At 45.0% G+C, this 23,496-nt stretch overlaps 1 protein-coding gene across 4 annotated transcripts in view; it reads right to left on the reverse strand.

Moving 5' to 3' along the window:
- Nucleotides 1–291: 291 nt before the first annotated feature.
- MED8 (mediator complex subunit 8) overlaps nucleotides 292–23,496 on the reverse strand; it is a 33,012-nt gene continuing 9,807 nt past the window's right edge. For all 4 annotated transcript variants that reach the window (XM_085885799.1, XM_085885798.1, XM_085885797.1 and 1 more), the window contains 5 exons: nucleotides 15,568–15,712; nucleotides 15,051–15,191; nucleotides 14,643–14,730; nucleotides 772–930; nucleotides 292–503 (listed from right to left, as the gene is read on the reverse strand). In XM_085885799.1, the coding sequence (XP_085741925.1) occupies nucleotides 436–503; nucleotides 772–930; nucleotides 14,643–14,730; nucleotides 15,051–15,191; nucleotides 15,568–15,705 (594 nt within the window). In that variant the 5' untranslated portion in view covers nucleotides 15,706–15,712 and the 3' untranslated portion in view covers nucleotides 292–435. The remainder of the gene's footprint in view (nucleotides 504–771; nucleotides 931–14,642; nucleotides 14,731–15,050; nucleotides 15,192–15,567; nucleotides 15,713–23,496) is intronic.

Here is a 23,496-nt window from a genome sequence, read left to right on the forward strand (position 1 = left end):
CCAACCCGTAGGGTTTGTAGTTGTTCACTGTTGAGAAAGATCTCTCCCAATGCAGGCTCAATGTCCTTTCCTTGGACGAGTAAAGGTTCATGAAGCCATGCTTCACAGTGAATATCGCAAAGAGAATAAGAGTCAAACTCCTGGATATTAAGGTCAGGCAGCTATCAACTCAGCCTCAAAAGTGAAAACAGTCAACTACCAATAACGAGGAAAAATGGTCAGAAACTCTTTGGCATGAAAAGTAGAGTAAACAGCACAGTTTACCAGGAGAACACATCATTACCGGTGAGCTACCTTGTGTTTTATGGCTTTATTGATCAAATTAAACCCGACGGCAACATCTCCGGGACAGCGTGAGAGACGGATTCAGGAGAACGGGAGGCGGAGCTGTGAGCCAGCCACGAGACACAATATAGCAAGGACAAGAGAGCTGGATTAGCGTGGGTAGGGGTGCATTGATGAAGCAGACTTTATGTTTGTCTTTATGGAGCTTGGAAGCTTTCCTGGGAGGGACAGAGGGAGAATATAGGAAGGTGAGACACAGAAATTGAGGTTAAAGGTTGAGAAGCACATGGAGCATCACTAAGCAAAATCAAAGTGCACAAAATTAGGTATTTGATGGGGAAGGAAGTGGGTTAGAGGTAGGAATGGCAACAACGAGTGGGAGATTCATGGCAGGGGAAATAATAGAAAGGGAGGTTTTGGAGGACAAGGGGTATGAAGTCAGCTCACAGACGACGACAAAACAACTTATTTTCTAATACAACTTACCTGTAGGCATGGCTGGCTGCTGTTGGGGAACCATCGATGGAGTTGGCATATTTATGGCGCTGGGTGATGCAGTGCGACAAAGGTGCTTACCCAACGTCACGGCAGAGACCAGGACATTCGTGTCAGCTTGGTTATATGTGTAATTGCTCTGCCGCAGACCTGGAGCAGAAGTTAAGGTTTAGTGTCACGGTGAAAGATTTAAGTCAGTCCCTTAAAGAAAATAAATAGGAGAGAATTTCTTATTTCTCAACAATCTTCATAAATGGACAGGAGTCAAGAGATTTTAAAAGTCTATTTTCAAAACTAAAAGCGTTCAACCCCAAATGAAACAGGACAGTTTTGTTGAAGCAGCTGAATGGCCTCAATGTTTGGTGCACCAACGTAACACCATTCCACCATGAGAGTAACCAACACATGTAAAATCAAAATTGGGAAATAAAATTGGAAAACATGATTACTTCCCATTGGGAAATAAAAATTGGCCAAAGGCTTTTAATCACCCCCTTCATCCCTCAAACCCAACAGGAACTCGCTCACTTGACGGTGAGTGACAACATGAGATCTTTAATGTCCATCAAGTAATGCTAGTCGCAGATGGGACGACAGGCTTAACGTCCATTGAATAGACGGGGAACTTCGTGATGTAACACCGAGCTTGAGAAAAATTTGAAGTAATTATCCATAAACAGATAATTACCACAAGTGGACTACTTTCTTTGCAGAAACATTATCAAGAATATTTGACCAAAGTCGAAAACAAGGAGAGAGAAGGAAGTGTATACTACAATGAAACTATGGTGTAATAGTTCAGACCATTATTGTGTATCTTCCTCCTTAAACCAAAAACTTTTAGTTCTGAGATATATATATATATATATATATATATATATATATATATATATATATATATATATATATATATATATATATATATATATATATATATATGTTGTTCGTCTTTCGGCTGCTCCCGTTAGGGGTCGCCACAGCGGATCATCCGTTATGATCCGCATACTGATTTGGCATAGGTTTTACGCCGGATGCCCTTCCTGACGCAACCCTGGTCGCCTCTTACGACACAGGGATAAGGATTGGGTTTCGCCATGATTCCGGGCTGCCCGACACCCTCTCAAAGTGCAGCCAAGTGCAGAGCTCCCGTCTTCAAGCGATCCTCCAACCCAAGCCTCCGAGTAGCCGGATTACAGGCGCACGCCACTACGCCCGGTCATATATATATATATTAAAATTAATGTGTGTGTGTGTGTGTGTGTGTGTGTGTGTGTGTGTGTGTGTGTGTGTGTGTGTGTGTGTGTGTGTGTGTGTGTGTGTGTGTGTGTGCCTCTTCCATAACTCCAAAACCATGAAACCGAGCAGCCTGAAACTTTGCATGCACACTAAGTAAACTCCAAGGAAGTGCATGAGTGAAATGTGGGTGTTTGGGTTAATTAAAACACCCCTTTTGAAGATAATTAACGGCCTTATTTAATTATATCCTTCATCAAACAACCCTTGGTCACCACTCTCTATGGGGTCTTTCTGGCATGTCCTGGTTAAACGTGCTGGGGTCTGCAGCTTCCATGTTTTTTGACCTGCTCAACCACGCCTTGACTTGGAACAGGCCGCAACGATTTCTTCACGATAGCTGTTTTTCACTTTACTCAGGAATATCAAATGTCTGTTCATCATCGCGGCAAATCTCTGGATACACTGCAATGCTTATAAATGGCCGGAGATGCCAGCATTCGTTCCTTTAGCTCATTTCCGTATGCGATCACCACGAGTATCTCTTAAACTAAGCTAAATTACAAAATTGAAGCTCCATAATCGAACTTACAAGCAGTTCTGACTCCTATGATAGTGTTCATTTAATGCCCAATTAAGACATAGTTTACATTTCGGGTGTCTCCGGGAGGTGTGTGTTTAATATGACGGTTCGGTGATTGCCTATCACGTGCCTCATAAGCCGTTTATTATCAACCGTTTTGTTGGCGTGCCATTTTTCAGGCCATTTTCCCTGCAAGAGCGGGGGTTAGCCTTGCGGGCCCCATGACGATCTTCTCCACTTTGGCCTATTTTCTGCATCTCCCCTTGTTAACTTCCTTACCCGCATTTCTTCTTCCACCACCTTTAGCCAAATCTTTCTCAGCCTTCCCAGTCTTCAACTTCCTTCTACATTCATTTCCATCATTCTTCTTACCCAGTCACTTTCATCCTTCCTCAACACATGACCCAACCATCTTAACCTGTTTCTCTTCACAACATCCATCACAGGCTCTATTCCCATCACATGGCCACTTCCCACTTCACCACATGTTTTACCACTTACCATCACCTTCGTCTTTCCGATATTCACCTTCAAACCTTTTACCTCCATACATTCCTTTCACTTATTCATCTTCTCCTTCAGTCCATCCCGACTCTCCGCAATCAACACCAAATCATCTACATACAACTCCGACAGTAAACCCTCCTTTGCGCTCTGAGCCAGCACCTCCATCACAACTACAAATACTAGTGGACCTTGTACCGATCCCTGATGTACTCCCACCTTCACCTCAAACTCACCACTGTTCCCGTCCTTCGTCCTTACAGCTGTGCGCACTCTCTCGTTTCAATTTTAAAAGTTTCTCCAACCATTTTGCTTGGTGAAGCCGCTTGGCATGCTCTTAAGTGTCAATTGCGATACCGCAGTTCTATACCGGAGGCAGGAAGGCAAAATAAATTATTTGATCACAATGAGTAAAAAATGTCGTCAGTTATGAAATAATGAATCGCCATATCACGACTGGAAAGCTGAAAGGTACGCGTGCTTGTGTAGTCTGGATTTGCATCCCAAGCCAGCTACAAACCGTCATCCTGGTGTTTCACAGGCAGCGTGATTCGATGTGTGTGCCGTCTCTTGGATGGATGATAAACCGGGCGCCACATCTGCCGGAATCCCTCACCCCTCTCCCTCTTTCGCCCCTCCCCCCTCTCTCTCTCCTTCCCAACCTTACCCCTCTCTCCCACCCCTCTTTCTGACCCTGACTTCTCCCTCTCTCTCTCTCTGACCCCTTTCCTCTTCCCTCCTATCTCTCTCCCAACCCTCTCGGGTCAATGAAAACTCCACCACTCTCTCGAGGAGCTTATAGTTCCACCCCTTGGAAGGCGACGTAAAGCTCCTCCCCCCCCACCCCCCTCACTCTCTGGACAACACAACCCCTCTCAACAGCGCTGTCACTCTTCTCGACCTCATCCGGTGAGACATTACAAGGGGTTATATGAACAATTTCCTAAACCTTAATCCTTAACAAAATTATCACCATGCAGCATCCCCTGGATGGTGCACATTCAAACAAGACAATTATTAAGCTACCATCCATCCATTGGGACAGTACTCTGTGCAGAGCGTTGGTGCTGCCGAAGCAGTCTCCTTGGCTATTGGGTACAATCCTGGAGAGGTCGCCACTTCGACATAGGATACCAGCAAGCTGGCACTCATTTTGCCGACCTCAGAAGGATGACAGACTGAGTCAACCCCACCTGGTATTAATTCAACCTGATATTAATTGTAACCTGCTACTCAGTAACCATGTAAACCGGTACTGTGCTGTTCATGGTCATGTCGTCGGCGACTAAACCGGCACCCCACCCGGAAAACCGGGTGAGGAGGGTGTGTGTGGACACCCAGCAGGATTAAAAATAAGACCTGTCAAAGGGTGGAGGAGCTCATGGGAGAGCCAACGGCCATTTACACTCGCTCCTAGGGTGACAGGTTGGTGGTAAGCAAGGGCATGCTCAGCATAAAAATTTAGGCTCCATTAACTTCATCATGGCAGGACAACTTCAACATGGGCAGCAACCAGCTTGTAGGTTGCCGTGGGCGGTACCAGCCTACGTCAAAAAGAATGGTACAAACCCTCAAGCAAGTTCGCGAAGGCCTGTCCTTCCCAATGATGGTTCTCCTAGACCCGATGTGCGTTCAAGCTTGAGGTTTGGGAGTTGGAACATTGGTTCAATGGTGGGAAGAAGTATGGAGGTAGCAATGGAACTGAGAAAGAGGAAAGTGGATGTGTGTTGTGCACAAGAAACAAGATGGAAAGGAGGTGGAGCAAGATTCGTTGGTGCGATGGGGGTCAGGTATAAGTTTTTGTGGTCAGGTGGTGATTTAGCTGCAGGAGTGGGAGTTTTGATAAAAGAGGAACTGAGTGGTAATGTTATTGATATAAAAAGAATTTGTGACAGGATTCTAGTGGTGGTAATGGTACATGGTAAGCAATTAGTTTGTGTGATAAGTGGATATGCGCCGCAGGTGGGACGAGAGGAAGTTGAAAAAGAAAAGTTTTATGAAGATCTGACAGCAGAAGTCGAGAGCACGGGGCCAAAATAATTTTTAATTGTCACTGGTGACTTCAACGGTCATGTGGGTAAAGATGCGGATGGCTATGAAGTTGTACATGGCGGTTTTAGTATTGGTAGGAGAAATGATGAAGGAAGAAGTTTATTCGAATTTTGCGCAGAGGTGGATCTGGTCATCATGAACAGTTGGTTCAAGAATGAGAAAAAGGCAACATTTCGGTCCGGTGGAGCAGAAACAGAGATCTATTTTATGTTAGTAGGAAAAAGTTGGAGAAAGAAAATTCGAAATGTGAAAGTTATTCCTGGTGAACTCCAGCACAGCTTGGTGGTAATGGATGTGGACAAAATAGATGAGGTGAAGAAAAAGAAACAGCAACAGAGCAAGCATACAAAGACCTGGAAGCTGAAAGATGGAGAAGTAAAAAGAAAATTTGCTGAAAGGATGGATATTCTCTGGAAGGAAAAGGAAGAAGATGGAGATATCTGGACAAAGTACAGGAATTGTGCTCAACAAGCAGCAAATGAAGTTTGTGGTGTTCGTAAAGGAAAACCACGTCATGGTGAAACCTGGTGGTGGAACGAAGAGGTGAAGGTGGCCATCGAAATAAAGAAAGAAAGTTTCAAGAATATGCAGAAACAGAACACGGAAGAAAACAAAGCAAGATACAAGAGAGATAAGAAGAAGGCAAAGAAGGTGGTGGCAGAAGCCATGAAGAAAGAAGCTGAAAAAGAGCTGGAACAGTTACAGATGAACAGACAAGGAAGTTTTCAGAAACTGAAGATAATGAAGATGGAATCTCGTGACATCACTGAAAGCAACTGTATAAAGGATAAAAATGGGAGGATTTTCTTTGTTGATGAAGATATAAGAAGAATCTGGAAGGAGCATATGGAATCCAACATGAATCAGGAAAATCAGTGGGATGGTTTAGACTTTAGTGGAAGCTGAAAGAACAGAGGGCCCAGTGAAAGAAATCTCAAAGGGAGAAATAAAGAAAGCTTTGGAAAGTATGACGAATGGAAAAGCAGGTGGTCCATCAAGCATTACGAAGGAGCATTTTACATCGTCTCCTCATGGATTAGAAGTATTACATCAGGTTGCAAATGAGATAATGCAAGGTAAGAGCATGCCAGAGGATTGGAAACAAAGCACCTTGGTACCCATCGACAAAGGTAAAGGGGGTGTCATGGAATGTGGATCGTATCATGGAGTGAAACTACTGGAACATGGAATGAAACTTGTGGAAAGAGTGTTGGAGAAACGGCTCAGGGAGGTGGTGAAAATCGATGAGATACAATATGGTTTCATGCCAGGAAAAGGTACGGTTGATGCGATCTTCATAGTCAGGCGCATGCAGGAGTCAGGAGTGCTATCAAGAAAAGAAAAATAAATTATTCATGTGTTTCGTGGACCTGGAAAAGGCGTTTGACAGAGTCCCCAGGAAAGTCATCGAATGGGAGCTACACAAAATAAATGTTCCTGAGGCTTTGGTGGAGGTTGTAATGAAACTTTATGAAGATGCGACGACATGAGTTCAAGTTGGGAGTGGTTTCTCTGAAAAATTCAATGTGGCCATGAGCGTTCATCAGGGATCGGTGCCTTCGCCGCTCCCGTTTGTGACGGTACTCAACGTATAGTCAGAGTTAGAAAGAAAAGGTGTGTTGTTTGAATTACTTTATGCGGATGATTTTGTCTTGATTGCAGAATCAATGGAGGAGTTGGAATCACAGTTCAACAAATGGAAGAGGGTGTTTGAAAGCAAAGGTTTGAAAATCAACATGGGGGAAAACGAAAATTTAGGAATGTGGTGAAGAAACAGGGGTTATTGAATTGGCCAAGAAAGATCCATGTGGAGCTTGTGGTAAAAGAGTGGTAAGTAATGCCATCAGATGCAGTTCTTGTCACAAATGGATTCATGGTAGATATACAAATGTGAAAAGAGAGACACAAAGAATGGATGGTAGTTTTGAGTGCAAAGCCTGCATCGGAAGAAGAAATTTAAGCCACCAGGATCAGGATCAGGATCCGGATTCGGAGAAGAGATTGAAAGATCTTGAGAGAGTAAGCAGATTTTGTTATCTGGGTGACACCATCAACAGTGGTGGAGGCAGCGAGCTCGCAGTTACAAGTAGAACGAGATTGGGTTGGATGAAGTTCAACGAGCTTGCATTAGTGTTATGTGGTTAAAAAAAAAAGACTGCCTTTGAAGTTGAAAGGGAAGATCTATACCACCTGTGTGAGAGCAGTAATGGTTTATGGGTCAGAGGCATGGACTGTGAGATCGGTAGAAGAAGGTCTCTTGAGAAGAACAGAAAGAGCAATGATTAGAAAGATGTGTGGAGTGCAGTTAGTAGACACAAAGAACACGAAGGAGTTGATGGAAAGGATTGGTCTGATAGATACAATAGTGGAGGTCGTAAGGAGGAGTGGCTTGAGATGGTTGAGTCACGTGCTAAGAAAGAGAGATGAGGGAGTTAAGAGAGTATGGAATTTGGAAGTGGAGTGGAAAAGGGGAAGAGGAAGGCCAAAGTTGAGTTGGAAGGAGTTGGTTATGAAAGCAAGTCAGAAATTGGGATTGGGAGTGGAAGACGCAGAAGATAGAAGAAAGTGGAGAGCTGGAGTTATGTCATGGAAGGAGTGAAAGTCAGCAACCCCCCTAAGGGGGATAATACTGACTTAAATAAATGATGATGATGATGAAGCAGGATTTGAACTCAGGTCCCAAGGATCCCAAGCCCACCACTCTAGCCATTAAGCCAACACCAGGCATATTAAGCTACGTTTCCCTACGTAATCACATCAAGATTGGATAACTAATCGAACACAGGCCATACTACTCCATACATTTGTACCTGCTCTACGGTAATATCTATGGTAATGCCCCCCCCCCCAACATTACAAACATAACAATATTAATGAGCTGTTTTGTGCATATTATTTGAATTACTTTGTGAGCCGACCTTTCGGATAAATTCGGAATGTAAATCGTTTTTCAACGTGTTTGTGATAATATGGAGGTACAGTATTTCAAACCAGCTACATTTCTCACTGATATCATATTTCCTGTGTGCAGCCATATTCCCTCCATGTTCTTCAGTGAACTTAATAACTTCAAAATTAAAATCTGTCGTGTATGACGAGCTTGACTTAATGGGAGACATTTTGAGATGATGTTGATTAGATGGATCCATATGATTGGGATTGAAAGGGATGGATGAGATGTAATTGGCGAGTGCGTGTTCATAACTGATTAGATAATTCCTCCTAATCTTCTTCCTCGATTTTTTTTGACACTTCCATGACCTAATCTGTTGAAAACTCTCTCAAACATTAATAATAGCAACAAAAACGATCTTATAATGCTCCATCTTCCTCTCTCACACATGTGGTATGCTTTACTGTATCATAATGCACTACTCTTCTGCTATTTAAACAGACTGCTCTTATTTCGACCTCTCCATTCCTTGCCTTAAAAATCCAACTATTACAGCGTTTCTTCTCTCCATTCTCTGAATTTGCCTTCATTGCATCCCTCAAGAATTGTGTTAAATCGCATCTCTGACCTAAAACTTTTAAAAACCACTGTTTGCCATGGATGTTCGCTTTCCATCAACCATTCTTTTTTTCCAACTTCAGTGCCAACTCACCCCCCTCACCCCTCACTCTCACTCTCAAAGCAACCATCCCACTCTTCTCCCTCCAAGCCTCCCTCTCACCTCTCTCAAAAATTCCCCCTCACCTTTCTCCCACCTTTCATCCCCCTCACTCATCCTTCTCAAAGTCGCCACCCCCCTCTCATCCACAAAGCTGCCTCCCTCCACTGTCCTCTCACCTACATCTCTTCACTCCACCTCCTCAAATCCTCAACTGCCTTCTTCCCCCTCTCGTGTCCCCCCTCTCCCCCAGCACCACAGAGCCTTTTCTCCTCCTCATTCGGCCCCCTCCCCTAGCTATTCTGCAATCCCCCACACTCTTTCAACAACCCTCCTCAACTCCCCCCTCCCCCCTTCCCCTCCCCTCCCCCTCCCCCACCCCCTGCACCCAAAGCCTCCTCCCCTACCTCTTCATTAAAAGTGTGGACCTCAAATATCCGGGGCCTTCGCTCAAACCTTTCAGATCTTTCCATACAGGTTGCCACTGGCAAACCAGACATAATCTGCCAAACAGAAACTTTCCTCTCCCAAGACGTGTCTGACTCCCAACTATCTCTCCCTGGTTACTCCCTCCTCCGGTTTGACAGACCTGAGCCTCGTCCTCGTGGAGGTGTTGCTCTCTTCATCAAAGACTCTATTCCTCACTCTCCATGCACTGCCCTCACTCCCCCACACCCCCAGGAATACCTCTGGCTACGGCTTCCCCTCCACTCCCACCTCATGTTTATATGTGTACTGTACCATCCACCTAACAGTGATGACTCCATCTACACCTCACTATCCGAAAACATGGACCATCTTCAATCTTCTCATCCAAACTCTCTCTTCCTCTTATGTGGCGACTTCAATTGTCATCATGCCAGTTGGCGAGGTGTGGGTACCTCTCTCACCTGTCATGGCACCTCAGCAAAAGCTTTCTGCGACTTAATCGGTCAACTTCCCTACCCGGATCTCAACCAATGGTACTCCATCTCTTCTGGATCTGATTTTGACAAATTTCCCTGACAATATCTGCTGCTCTTCCTCCGCTCCAATCGGTTCTTCTGACCAAGTCCTTGTCAAAGTGGACATCTCTCTGGCTAGTATCTGAGAACGACCTCACCGCCGTCGAGTCTGGCATTTCACTCAAGCCGACTGGCAGGGTCTCCGAGCAGCCATCAAACTGACAGACTGGTCTCCTATCACTACTTTCTCAAACATCAACTCATCCTGGGAATTCTTTCAAAGAAACTTGCTCTCCCTCATGCACAGATTTATCCCCTCTCGTGTTCAGTTGTCCTCCCCTTCCTCCTGCCCTTGGTTTACTGAAGCTTGTGGCGAGGCAGTTGTCCTGAAACAACTTGCCTTTGCCTCTTGGAAAGCAAACCCAACCGAGGTAATCTCAGTTCCTTCCACAAAGCTCGGAACAAGTGTGTATCTACCCTCAGGAGAGCCAGAAAACAACATCTTTCTCATATCAAGTCTGAACTCTCAAACCCCTCACCCTCCTCAAAATCCTGGTGGCGTCTAATCAAATCTGTTTCTGGTGTATGTTCCCCCTCCATCCCCTCCATTACCTCAAATGGCCGCACTGCTGATACCGCACGTGATAAAGCTGAATGCCTAAACTCGGTGTTTGCAGCTAAATCTTGTGTCCTAAACCCATCACTTTCTCGAGCCACCTTACCCAGTTGCACACAACTGTCCCTGGACTCTGTGTCCTTTTCTCCTGACAAGGTGGAGAGCTTGTTTTCAAACCTCAACTTAGATTCTGCAACCGGTCCAGACGGCATCAGCCCACGTGTCCTCTAAAGCCTGCTCTTCTGCTCATGCTCACCCTCTCTCTGTTCTTTTCACCCTCTCATTTGCTCAAGGTCATCTGTCATCTGCTTGGAAATCTGCAAACATCACTGCCCTGCATAAAAAAGGTGCAAAAACAGATCCCTGTAACTACAGACCAATCAGCCTTCTCTCAATCATCAGCAAGGTTATGGAATCAATCATCGCTTCAGACATGAAATCCTTCCTCTTCTCCAATGGCTTGATTTCCGATCATCAATTTGGTTTCAGACCAGGTCACTCTACCCTGGATATGCTGCTTCTGCTCTCCCAACAATGGATGGATCCTCAATGCCAGACAGGAAATCCGAGCCGTATCCCTGGACATATCACGTGCTTTTGACACAGTCTGGCACCCTGCTCTACTCACCAAACTCTCTTCCCATGGTATTCAAGGCCATCTCCACTCATGGCTCGTAGACTTCCTCTCCTGTCGCAGTCAACGTGTGGCCCTAAATGGAGTTCTTTCATCCCCTCTTCCTGTGCAGGCTGGAGTTCCTCAAGGTAGCGTTCTGCGCCCTGTTCTTTTTCTGGTTTTCATCAAAGATCTCTCCGACTCTCTGGAAAATCCTCTATATCTCTTTGCTGATGACTCCACCCTCTGCTGTACCATCTGTCATCCCTCAGACCGGCAAGCAGCAGCTTCTTCGCTCACTGCAGATCTGGTAAATCACAAACTGGTCCAACACGTGGAACATGTCTTTCAATCCAGACAAATCTCACACTCTCACTATGTCTCTTCGAAAGGACCGTTTAGAAAACCCCCCCATCCACTTTCTCAACAATCCTCTGGAAGAAGTCTTTTCTTTCAAGCTTCTGGGTCTCACTATCTGCCATGACCTTTCCTGGGAAAGTCACATTTCCAACCTCGCCTCCAAAGCCAGTTGCCGACTGGGAATCCTCCGTCCTGTAAAGTCCTTCCTCGGCCCACCTGAGCTCCTGACCACTTACAAAGCTTTTGTCCGTTGCCTGATGGAGTACTGCTCTCCCCTCTGGGCTGGTGCTCCTGCCTCCCACCTTTCTCGGCTTCACACTGTCGAAACCAAGGCATTTCGGATCATTGGCATCTCCCGCAATGAAGCTGAGTCTTTGGGCCTCTCACTCAATCACCGCAGGTTGGTCGGTGGTCTTTCTGTCTTCTACCAGCTCCTCTCCAGCCTCCCCCCCTGCTCTCTCTGTGATTTGTCCCCACCACATTTCCACAGGGCGCTCAAGGTCCGCCAACAACCCCCTTCTGGTAAATCTACCAAAATCACGAATCACTGCTCACCTTCACTCTTTCATTCCTCTTTTTTCCCGCCTTTGGAATAAACTCCCTCACTCTACTCTTTCCCATTTATTCCCTCCAGGCTTTCAAAACAGCTGTTCACCACCACCTCTTATCATCCCCCATCCAAATCCAAGATCTTTTCTACCCCCGATAATCCACCCAAGCCCATTTCCTTCAATTCACCTGCAATGTCCATCTTCTCTTCCCCATGTTCCCCGTCCCATCCCCATCCCTCTCCCTTCCACAGATCTCCTAATGTCTCTGTTCCCCACTGTTTTGTCCCTCCCACTCCCGCCCCTCTTGTCTCATGCCCCCTTGTTGTGCGTTGTGTGTTAGCTCTCACACTAGCCTCGATAAGGTATACAAAAAAAAATTGTGCATGAGTCAATGGATTAACTTTTAATTAGTCTGCCAATCAGAAAATGTTCAAGGGTTTGATTGCTGCAGTGTGTTTCAAATGATCAATTGCCATATTTTCGGGTGTATAAACTGCGGCCGTGTATAAACTGCGGCCGTTTTTCACCCTCAAAAAAAAACAAAATGAAAAAAAAAATAAAAAAAACTTGTCCGGTGTGTTCACCGCACCCATGTTTTTCATCCTCAAAATAAAGCAATATATTGATCATTTTATTTTCTGATCTAGATCTAAATACGTTTGTACATTAACTTTGTATGGAACAAAGTGACGGAGGTATCAACATGCTTACCCCCATGTCCGCTTAATTTGGTCTAACAGTCTTATTGTCATTTTCAAGAAGTTGAAGAGAGTGGAGAGGATACCAAGAAGTTTTTATTTTTCTTTCATATTTTTTAATGTTATAAAGAGGATTTTATTTGTTCCGTCAAAAAGGAAGAATAGGGACTCGTACCGGCGGTATCATACATATTTATTGTGGATTTGTGGCCCTGAAAAGGGCCGTTTGGGTTTGATGAAGCTTTTCACCTAAACCCGAGGAAATCCTCATCCCTTGTTGAAGATGACACATAACTTCTTGCCCGATTCAGGATAGAGCAAGTCCACATCGCTGTCACTGACATTTTCAGCCTCCTCCTCCCAAATGATGTTGTCCTATGTGCCGTACATGTTGTTGGAGATGCAGCATTTCAGAAATGATCGCTTGATGATGTTCGACGGCATCTCCTCCCACACCTTGACGATCCAGCTGCAGACCATCGGAAGGTCGACCTTTCTCATCCTCCCGATGAACGTCAGCAGTCTCCCAGTCAACATAATGCTCAGCCAACGTAGTGACGGCTGTAATGGTGAAAGTTCACCCAAGATGCAGGAGGCCAATGCTCCTCGGAACCCGGGTCGAAAATCCCGGTGGGAAACACGTCCTGAAATGTTGATTTTCATCTGTTGAAAATCAACAGTCCGGGAAATAGGAAAGTTCATTTGTGGTGATTCCACCGAGATGCAGTTAATGTTCCTCGAAACCTGGATCGAATACAAAGGCCTGTGAAGTAAGAAAGTTCATCTTGTCGCCGTGAGAAATCCACGGGAATCAAGTTAGGAACTGCTGATAGAAACGAGGGAAACCAAAGAGAACCAAAAGAACTAAGCAGTACTGGTACTTCTGAAAGCTTCACCGTCCCACGTTGCTCCTCGCACTCATGATATTATTCTTCTTCCATTTTCTGACCTCGTATTGAAAAGTACTCGAGTTCATTGTTTGTTCCTCGTTTTAAACCATGCCCCGCTGTCCAGCATAGCATCAGTCTACATGTAAGGAACAACCTTGGTTGATCAATTCTGCCTGCACTAGATGTTCATGTAGAAAATGATTCATGTAAAAAGATAGTCACCACTACCAAGTCCCTCGTCTACCCACCCCTTCTACTGCGCACAAACAATGATACCGGCTGGAAACTTGTCTTTGGGCAGTGTCTTCCTCTTGAACACGACATACGAGGGAAGCTTGCCACGCAAGCTCATTTGAGGTGGGTGCTCCGTTATTGGACTCAAGCTGTTGTGAATAATTCTTCTTTTGATGTGAGACCCGGTGTTGTTCTTCTTTTGTGTTTAATGGCGTTTTCAGAGCCGTGACACTCTATAGATGCCACACACCTAAACTCAGGGTGTCTCCATATTTTTATTTATTTAATTTCCACAAACCATTTATAAAACGCTGTACAAACTCTGAACATGAACCAATTTTCAAAATATAAATAGTGGAATTGAGCTTCACAGCAGTCCTAACTGCTACAAAAGTGTTCATTTAGAACATAATTGAAATTCAGCATTGATTGTTTTTAAGACCGATTTTTTTCTATACCCGTGTATTAACCGCACCCCCAACTTTTACCTTTTTAGCTGGTAAAAAAGTGTGGTTTATACACTAGAAAATATGGTATACAATTTATATCAGAAAATATCACACTTTGCAATTCAATGTCTTAAACCAGAGATCAGTCGATGCCCGGACTTCCGTGAAAAAGTATTGACTTATGCATATATCTTGAAATAATATTACATTTCTCAGCTCCTCATACAGCTCGTACAGCTACATTTCACTGTACAGCTTCAAGGTCATTTTAATTCCCATTCTCACTGCAAGAGCAAAGGTTTCAATATCACAACAAACTATTTTTAATGAATGATGCGGTATCTGTAGCGAAGTAGCCTAAAACCATAAAGGCAGCAAGAATAATCTTTAGTTTTTTTAAAATAACTCCATAAATGAAATAATTTTTAAATAAATAATTGATTTTAAAAGGAGCATGATGCACTCATACTATATCAACAGTCTAATTCTATCCACGGCTTTCACCTAAAGATGAACGTACACACCTGCTGTGTCAGCCTCTCGCTCCTCTCGTACACCTGCCAGCTTATCCAGTAGGTTAGAGCAGAGCTTGTTCATCACCTGAATTTGTTTCTAAAAGCAAATAGAAAGGATGATAGCTTAAAATAAGGGTGGTTGGAGGGGGGATGCATATACATGAAGAGCATTGTAAGACAGCTCCATATGCACTTCAAGTTAGCTCAAATTATTAAATACTTAACTGTGGGAAAATTATATTTGATGACATTATTTGTGGGGTACACGACATGCACACGTCACACGTAACAAGCCAGTCAAGCAATGTGGAACATCAATTATTTAAATTTTAAATTAATGTGTTTGATTTAAAATACCAAAAATTAACGATTGAAGACTCCAAATAATGAAAAACAACATGGCAAACTCAGCCGTACCTGAGCGAGGTCAGGGGCGAGGCGGGAGGCATCTGCTGCCAGCGCCCTTTCCATTTCTTCCACCTCTGGCTCTGGCTTTGTTCGTAAATGGTCAGGAACAACTTCGTGGCTAAACACAGGAACACGGCCCTCGGTGAGCCTCTGTAAAAATGTCAGGTGTGTGGAGGACACACGAGCACGGTTACAATTCTCAAAGACAAAAAGCATGTCAGAATCTCAACCAATCAAAAGTGACATTAAAAAAGGTTTCCGTTCAGTAACAATTCATACAGAAGCCAAATAATAATTATATAAACTACTGTTTTATCTCTACGTAATCTCCGTATTGATGCATTCCCTGCAAGGCTAGTAAATTGCTACTCTTGTGATGATGTTCTGGATTTGTGTTCAATGGAATTTTTATCATCTGGGAGTAGCTGGTATGGAACTTTGTGGAAAAGCACAGCTATCCAGGCAAAATGTTTATTTTACCAAAAATATGACAATCCAATGAAAATAAACCCAGTTGCGGAATTACCAGCAACTCTTGGTCCTTGTCGGGTGAGAGGAGCAAAGGGATGACAGATTGGTTCCTGAGGGAGGGAGTTTTCTCGCTCCGTAGGATTTTGTTAAGGGTGTTCAACTGGCTCGACAACAAGGCAAAGCTGTCCAGCATAGAAGGCCTGGTCACACCGTGCACACCACAAGATGAGAAAAGATTAAACAAACTGCATCCCGAGTGCGTTGAAAAAAAAAAAATCAACGCAGTCATTTGATGGGATCTACAATGAGGATATCTGGTATCTACAATGAGGAAGGTACAAAAGAGTCATAAAATCTAAACACTTCACAAGCAACATGGCTTATTTTATCCGTTTTAATATTTTCAAGTGTCTGCGTGTTTGTACGTTATTCTTCCACGGCCAAACATAGAGGGCAAAACATTTGGGTGGAGGTACTTCGGCATCTGGGCAAGGTTTTAAGCTGCCGCACATTGGCCTTGAGGTCAATTTTGAGGCCACAAAAGGCTGCTATAAAGTGTATAATGGGATGTGGGGTCAGGTGGTGCTACCGCTGGCCTGCAGACAAAATATAACCACCATGAGGCCAATAACTCCACAGCTTACACTACCAGTCAAAAGTTTGACAACACCCCCATTTTTAGTTTTTACTGAAATTTAATCAGTTTCATGTTTCAATGTACTCTGAAATTAAAACGTAGAACAAATAAACAATTGCAGATAAAAAAAGAAATCATGGAATCGTTTTGTTGAACAAAATTTAATCTAAGTTTTTGACTCATCAAAGTAGCCACCTTTTGCAGATATAACAACCGAACATACTCGTGGCATTCTTTCCACAATGGAAATCAAATATTGTTTGGAAAGTTCTTCCCAACACTGTTGCAGAAGTTCCCATAAATGTGTTGCACTTGTAGTTTGCTTTGCTTTCACCCTTCTGTCCAGTTCATCCCAAACCAGCTCGATGGGGGTTTAAGTCTGGAGACTGTGCTGGCCATTCCATGAGTTGAAGCCTACAGTCTTGTTCTTTTCTTCCAAGGTAGTTCTGACATAGCCTGGAGGTATGTTTTGGGTCGTTATCTTGCTGTAGGATGAACCCCTGACCAATCAGGTGAAGACCAGATGGTATTGCATGGTGCTGAAAAATGCTGTGGTTGCCCTTGTGGTTCAGGGTGCCAGTCACTCTGTGCAAGTCGCCGACTCTAGATACAGCAAAAGAGCCCCAGATCATCATGCTTCCTCCTCCATGTTTGACAGTTGGTGTCGCACACTGAGGAACCATCCTTTCACCTCCTCGACGGCGTACAAAAACCCTGCATGATGAACCGAAGATTTCAAATTTTGATTCATCGGTCCATAAGACCTTCTTCCAGTTTTCAGTCGTCCACTGGTGGTGCTTCATGGCCCTGCAAGCCTCTTTTTCTTATTTTGCCATCTTAGCAATGGCTTTCTTACTGCCACTCGACCTGTCAAAACCTGCAGCTCGAAGTCTTCTCTTCACAGTTGAAACTGAGACTTCCTTACTTCGACCTGTGTTATGCTGTGTTTGAAGCTGCTGTCCTGTGAGCCGCCTATCACGCAAGCTCTTGACTCTCAGAAACTTGTCTTCTGATTGTGTTGTGGCTTTGGGTCAGCCAGACCTCTTCCTGTCAGTTTCCTCCAGTTTCCAAGTGCCTTTTGATGGTGTAGGAAACTGTACTCACCGACACCTTGGCTTCCTTTGCAATTTCTCCAAAGGAAAGACCTACACTTTTCAGGGTTATTATGGTCTGTCTGTCTTCCTTTGTTAATTGTCTTTTTCTTGCCATTATGATAGCAATATACTACTTCCTGCAGTGCAATATTGTCCAAATATTGCTTCAGAGGGTGTAGCAACACAGTCTGTTCCAACACTGCTTTTATACAGACAGAGGTTTGTAACTAATCAACAAAAGGTGGGACACCTGTAGGGATTGTTTGCATCAACTTTCAAGGCTTAATTTACTTCCATTGCTGCAGAACAGCTGCAGTTGGTAACCTATTACTTGTTCCCTGAAAAGGGCTTTTTTAAACAACTCTGAAATTTACATAATTTTTCAGTTTTTCGTAAACTAAACTTTTTTTAACCTCTGGCAGTTTACCGCTTAGCTTTGTATCATTTCAGGTTATTCACTGAACTTGAACTGCTTAGATTTCAGTAAAAAAAACTGAAAAATGGGGGTGTTCTAAAACTTTTGACCGGTCGTGTATATCGATGTCCAAAACATCCCAAAACCACCGCTGGGAAAAGCTCACCTAGCCGGGAACCGATAACCTTCTTTTCTAATATTTATTTCCTCTCTACCTCGGGCAGCGCCAGGTAGCCTCTCAGGTCAGGTATGGGAGCATGTGCCGGAACAGCGCGTCGCTGCGTCCACTTTCCGCCGGTACTCCAGGGGCCTCCGTCTGGCCATCCCCCAGGCAGATGCCAGGCCCATCCCCATCTCCTTGAGATGATTGTCAACCTGCTAGCATCCTCTCTTAGGGATAGGACATTCCAGGCACCCACCCGAAGGGACCGCCTCAGGTTTACCCAAGGAGACTGCCGTCTGGTGGACGACACCTCAGCACCACTCTGACATACTCTCCGGCAATCTGACCCAGGGATGTGACCCCGTGGTTTCTCTCCTATCATCAAAGATTGGGGGTCCCGAAGGCTTTGCCCCAATCCCGTCATCCGGTGAGCTGCCCTGCGAAGGGAAGCTGCACAGGAGGTACTCCCACGGAGTGGGTTTTCAGATTTTTTTTGCGTTTTGCGGAATGAAGGGTTTTACGATGGCCGGAGTGCAAATCCTGCCACCAACCTCCTCATAAAAAAGTAACCCAACTGCCGGAGGATGTCCGCAGACACTAGCCTCTGCTGGTTGTAAATTATCTCAATTTCCAAAAGAAATTAAATCAACGAATATGTTGGTGTCAACTTAAAAGCTAAAATACCAGGATAATAATGTTGACATCATACCTGAGTGGAAGGGTGTAGAAATATGGGGGTGGCCTTCCCACAATAAACAAGAGTATCCTAATGGTTAACCCCCCCCCCTTCCAAAAAATGACAATATAATTGAGTTCCCCGGACTCTGTATGGAATTGATTGATGAATTATGTGTGGACAGTGGCGTGAAAACGGGAAAGCAAGGGGGGGGGGGTGAAAAACACCTCAATGGATAGGTTATGAGCTGTAGTTGTGCACCTTGACACTGTTTTTTGACAGACATGAAGATGCGAGGAAAAAACGGTATTTTTAATCGCGCTAATATATTATATTGCGAGACGCCAACCATGATGACGCTGCTAAACATCTACTCGCCTAGCGGCAGCACCTACCGCTGTGTATATATTCATGGCGCCACCTGGTGGTCCTAGGGGACTCTTATGTTCAAAAGAACATACCCTTTTATTTATTATTATTTTTTAAAGAAGAGGCCTCAAAAAGACAACATTACCAAATGCTATGCATACAAAATGATCATAATCATGGTCGAGTAGTTTTCATTCCCCTTCCTACATCAACAATGGAATTTAGTAAACATCAATCATCCCATACCCCGATCAATCTATGTAAATGAAAAAAAAACAAAAAAAGTCTCATGGAGAGCTCATGCACAAAATGCTTGAACAAGAAGAACATTACTTCTCCAACTGTTTATGCAAAGGAGAGTGGGTACCGCTGCAGGTCAATGTGCTGTCACATCAACTACGGGAGACCATCTGTCGTGAGGTTCTGAGGCTCGTCGCTTGGTATACTCGTATAGGACTGGGACTCGACTTGCATACACCGATGACCCTTTTCTTCTGACATCTGACCAATGGCCTTTTAAGCATCCACCACGAGACGTAGCAGGATCCTGACAGTCGAAACACGTTTGCCAATGCACCCTGGCCATGTGCTGCATTTCTGATGTTCTCAACCAGTTGAACAGCAAAGCACAAGTTGTTTGTGTAACAAATCCCTCCGATTGGACCATCAGGGAAGAGCATGTGACTTGGTGAGGGATATGAATCAAGTACGGTGAAGATATTTGAGTAATTAAATATATTAGATATTTGCCTACTATCGCAAATCGAGACAGTACATGCGACTCAAACTTAATGTTGTGACCAAAGTGCGCAAAAAGGAGTTTGCCAAAGAAGTCAATCTAGTGTCTTTCATGCAAAATCACTACCTTGGGTTTTTGCTGCGACATTTGTTTCAGAAAGATTTGGACACTATTTCAATAGGTTGATCCAGATGCAACCACAACCTCTCCCCTACCCGACCACCACACCACAACTTATTCCCATCTACCCCAACAGGAGAAGAGAATAACATCTCATGCAACGCTCGACTATACAATGTCGTCATATCCTGACATTCATCTAACATCAACCGCCAGTTATACGACATACAAGTTCCTTTCATGAAAACTTCAATGCAGGAGGTGGTTATGAGGCCCATCAAAGCCTGAGCTGCACTTGTATGTCTGTATTTTATCCTTGTTAAATGCTGAGTGTCAAGCAAAGAAGCAGCACGTACCATTTTTAAAGTCTTCGGTATGACTCGGCCAGGGTTTGACTCGCCGACCTCCCAGACTCAGAAAGGACATTCTACCTATTATGCCACCGAGTCTGGTTGAATATTTATTATATGTTCGAGGTTCTTTGCCATTTCTTGTGTGGGGTATCTCCTTATTCTTTAAGATATGGTCATTGTTGGCGAGGCAATATTTAGCATTCCATAAACATCCCGTAGAACCTGCCATCGGACCGAAACAATGTATGAACGCAAACATCGCTCCACATCACCTACCCGTTTCCACATTTTGAGGCCCCGAAGATGGCCATCCTTTGCACGAAAACATTTGATGCCACGCACTGACCGAAGTGAATGAAATGACAAGGCTTTCACGAAGCTGCTCTTCCACGGTAACCCATGAAATGGAAGGATTGATGAACTCCACTGTTGCTGCCTGATACTGTATCTCAACGGCTCCCTAAAGTCTATTGTCACATCATGAAGATCGTGACAAAAGAGTCACATCTGTCTGGTCGAACAATCCATGTATAAGTTTCTCATCACTTGATGTAATGCTCTGTGATCTGCCAGATTAATGGTCACGGGTGGCATCACCTGCATTCGTCTGATTCATGACGATATTCCTGATTGATTTAAGGATAACTACAAAGAGTTCAGGTTCGTTCTAATTACATGCTCCAACCAGACTCGATGGTGCAATTGTTCAAGCATCCGCTTGGAGTCTGGGACTTCGGTGGTTCAGACCCCAGGCAAATTGTATCAAAGACTTTTTTTTAAATGGTATGTGCTGCTTCCTTGGTTGACGTACAGCATTTAAAAGGATAGAGCACAGATAATCCTCATTGGTTCACATCCATAGGGAGGAGGAGATTCCTCCTTAGGAATTGTGAGAAAGGAGTGCGGAGAGAAAGGCAGCACCATTGTAGTGGCATCGCTGGGACCCAAAGTGCCTCGGGAAGTGATGGCACATCCACTCAAGCTCAGTCACTGTGTTTGTGTGTGGTCAGGTCAGGTAAGGTATGGGAGCATGTGCCAGAACAGCGCGTCGCTGCGTCCACTTTCCGCCGGTACTCCAGGGGCCTCCGTCTGGCCATTCCCCAGGCAGATGCCAGGCCCATCCCCATCTACTTGAGATGATGGTCAACCTGCTGCAACCACGAGGCACGTGGTCGGCCCACTGGCCTCCTCCACTCATGAGACTCCCTCGCTGAGAGAATCTGGTGAGCAGGATCAGCGTCAGGAAAACGAGCCACATGTCCATACAGCCGCAACTGACGCTCACGGACTATGCAGGTAACAAATCTCATCCGAGTCTCTCTCAGCAACCGCTCGTTGGACACAAAATCCGACCAGCGATAGCCAAGGATTCTCCGAAGAGACATGGTACCAAAGGAATTAAGTCTCCGTCTCAGATCCTTGGTCAGAGTCCAAGTCTCGCATCCATAGAGCAAGACTGGAAGTACCAAGGACCTGAAGACTCGGACTTTCGTCCTCCCGCACAGGTACCGGCAGCGCCACACCCCATGATCCAGTGAATCCATGACTCCCCAGGCCCGACCCAGACGTCTATTGACCTCTGACTCACAGCCAGCAGAGACAAGAATATCACTGCCAAGGTAAGTGAATCTCTCCACGACCTCAACATCCTCACCACAAACAGACACAGACAGGACAGCAGCATCCAAGATGTCACCGAAAGCCTGGATCTTAGTTTTGGCCCAAGAAACCCATAATCCCAGCAGCTCCGACTCCTCATTCAGCACCTCGATGGCCCCCAAAAGGATGTCTAAAGTCTCCGTAAAGATGACTGCATCGTCTGCAAAATCAAGGTCCGAGATCTTGACATTCCCAAACGATGCACCGCAACTTGATCTCTCCGACATCCTCCCAAAAATCCAGTCCATACAAGTGCTGAAAAGTGTGGGGGCCAGTACACACACCTGACGAACTCCAGTAACAACTGGAAATAAGTCAGAGATGGTACCACCACACTTCACAGCACTCTCAGTACCAGAGTAGAGTTCAGACATCAGATCGATCAGTTTTGGTGGCACCCCACGAAGACCAAGAATCCTCCAGAGGACATCCCGATTCACTGAATCGAATGCTTTACAGAGATCAACATAGGCTGCAAGCAGCCCCTGCCAAAACTCTCGTCTGCGTTTGGTGAGGACACGAAGTGCAAGGATACGGTCAATCGTTGACCTCTTTGGTGTAAAGCCTGACTGCTCTGGACGCTGGTGCTCAAGCAGATGGTGGCGAACCCTATCAAGAATTATCCGAGCAAAGATCTTGCCTGGCACTGAGAGCAGGGTCACCCCTCGGTAGTTGTTGCAGTCTTGGCGATCACCCTTCCCTTTCCAGAGAGGAACAACAAGGCCCCTCTTCCAGTCAGTTGGGATGATGCCTGTGTTCCAGGCAGAGCACAAAACTGCATGCAACGACACAAGTGCAGCATTTTCACCAGCCTTGAGAAGTTCGGCATGGATGCCACAGATCCCTGGAGCTTTGCCCCGTTTCAACTGGTTCACCGCAGCCCATGCTTCCACAAGCGAAGGTGAACCACAGTTGATTCGAGGGTCAGCAACAGGGATTGTCACACCCTTGACGTCCAACTCGACAGCTGGGGGATCAGCCTGGTACAACCGCTCAAAGTAACCGGCCCAGCGGGCCTTCACTTCAGACTCCTCTGTCAAGAGCCTACCACTCTCTGCTCTAACTGCAGTGCTCCGAGGGATGAGCTTGGATGAACGCAATGCGCGAATTCCCCTGTAAGCGGGACGAGAATCACCTGTCCACAGGTGATGCTCTACCCCCTCACACATTCCTCGCACATAGGCCTCCTTGTCCACCCTCAGTGCACGTACAGTTTTATGCCTCAGCTCCCTGAACAGCTCAGCTCTGCCATTCAGCCTGGCCCTGCGATTCTGGTCGATGGTATCCAGTGTAAATTGAGAGACAAAATTCTTCTTTGCCCTGCGGTGAGTTCCTGCCGGCACTGTGTGTGGTCTGGTGTGGTATGGTGTGCTGGGTGTGTGTTGCAGCTCCACTCCGAGCCTTAGAACTTGTAAAAAAAACAAACAAACAAAAAAAAAACCAAAGTGATTCTCATTATATTGAAGGAGGTACCCACTCTCTGACAGCTGATCATCGTTGTTTGTTTGACCTTGTTAACTCTGTCCTCTGAGAGATGATGCAATCAGACTGCTCCCAGATATTCACGGTTTAACGAAAAACAAATACAACTTTGGGCAATTCCTGAATGGGCTATCTCATGATCTTTGGTAGGAAATGCAAGTACATTCAACCGAGCTTGGGAAAGCACGAAGAGAAGAACAGGACAAAGGCAACAAGTACTTGTGCAAGAGCTAAATACCAGAAAGTGGAATGCTCATGAGGGGTAATCAGGTGAATG

Source organism: Eptatretus burgeri, chromosome 6 (genome assembly GCF_056783735.1).
Source record: "Eptatretus burgeri isolate ZD-2024b chromosome 6, Ebu_testis_v1, whole genome shotgun sequence".
Classification (NCBI taxonomy): Eukaryota; Metazoa; Chordata; class Myxini; order Myxiniformes; family Myxinidae; genus Eptatretus; species Eptatretus burgeri.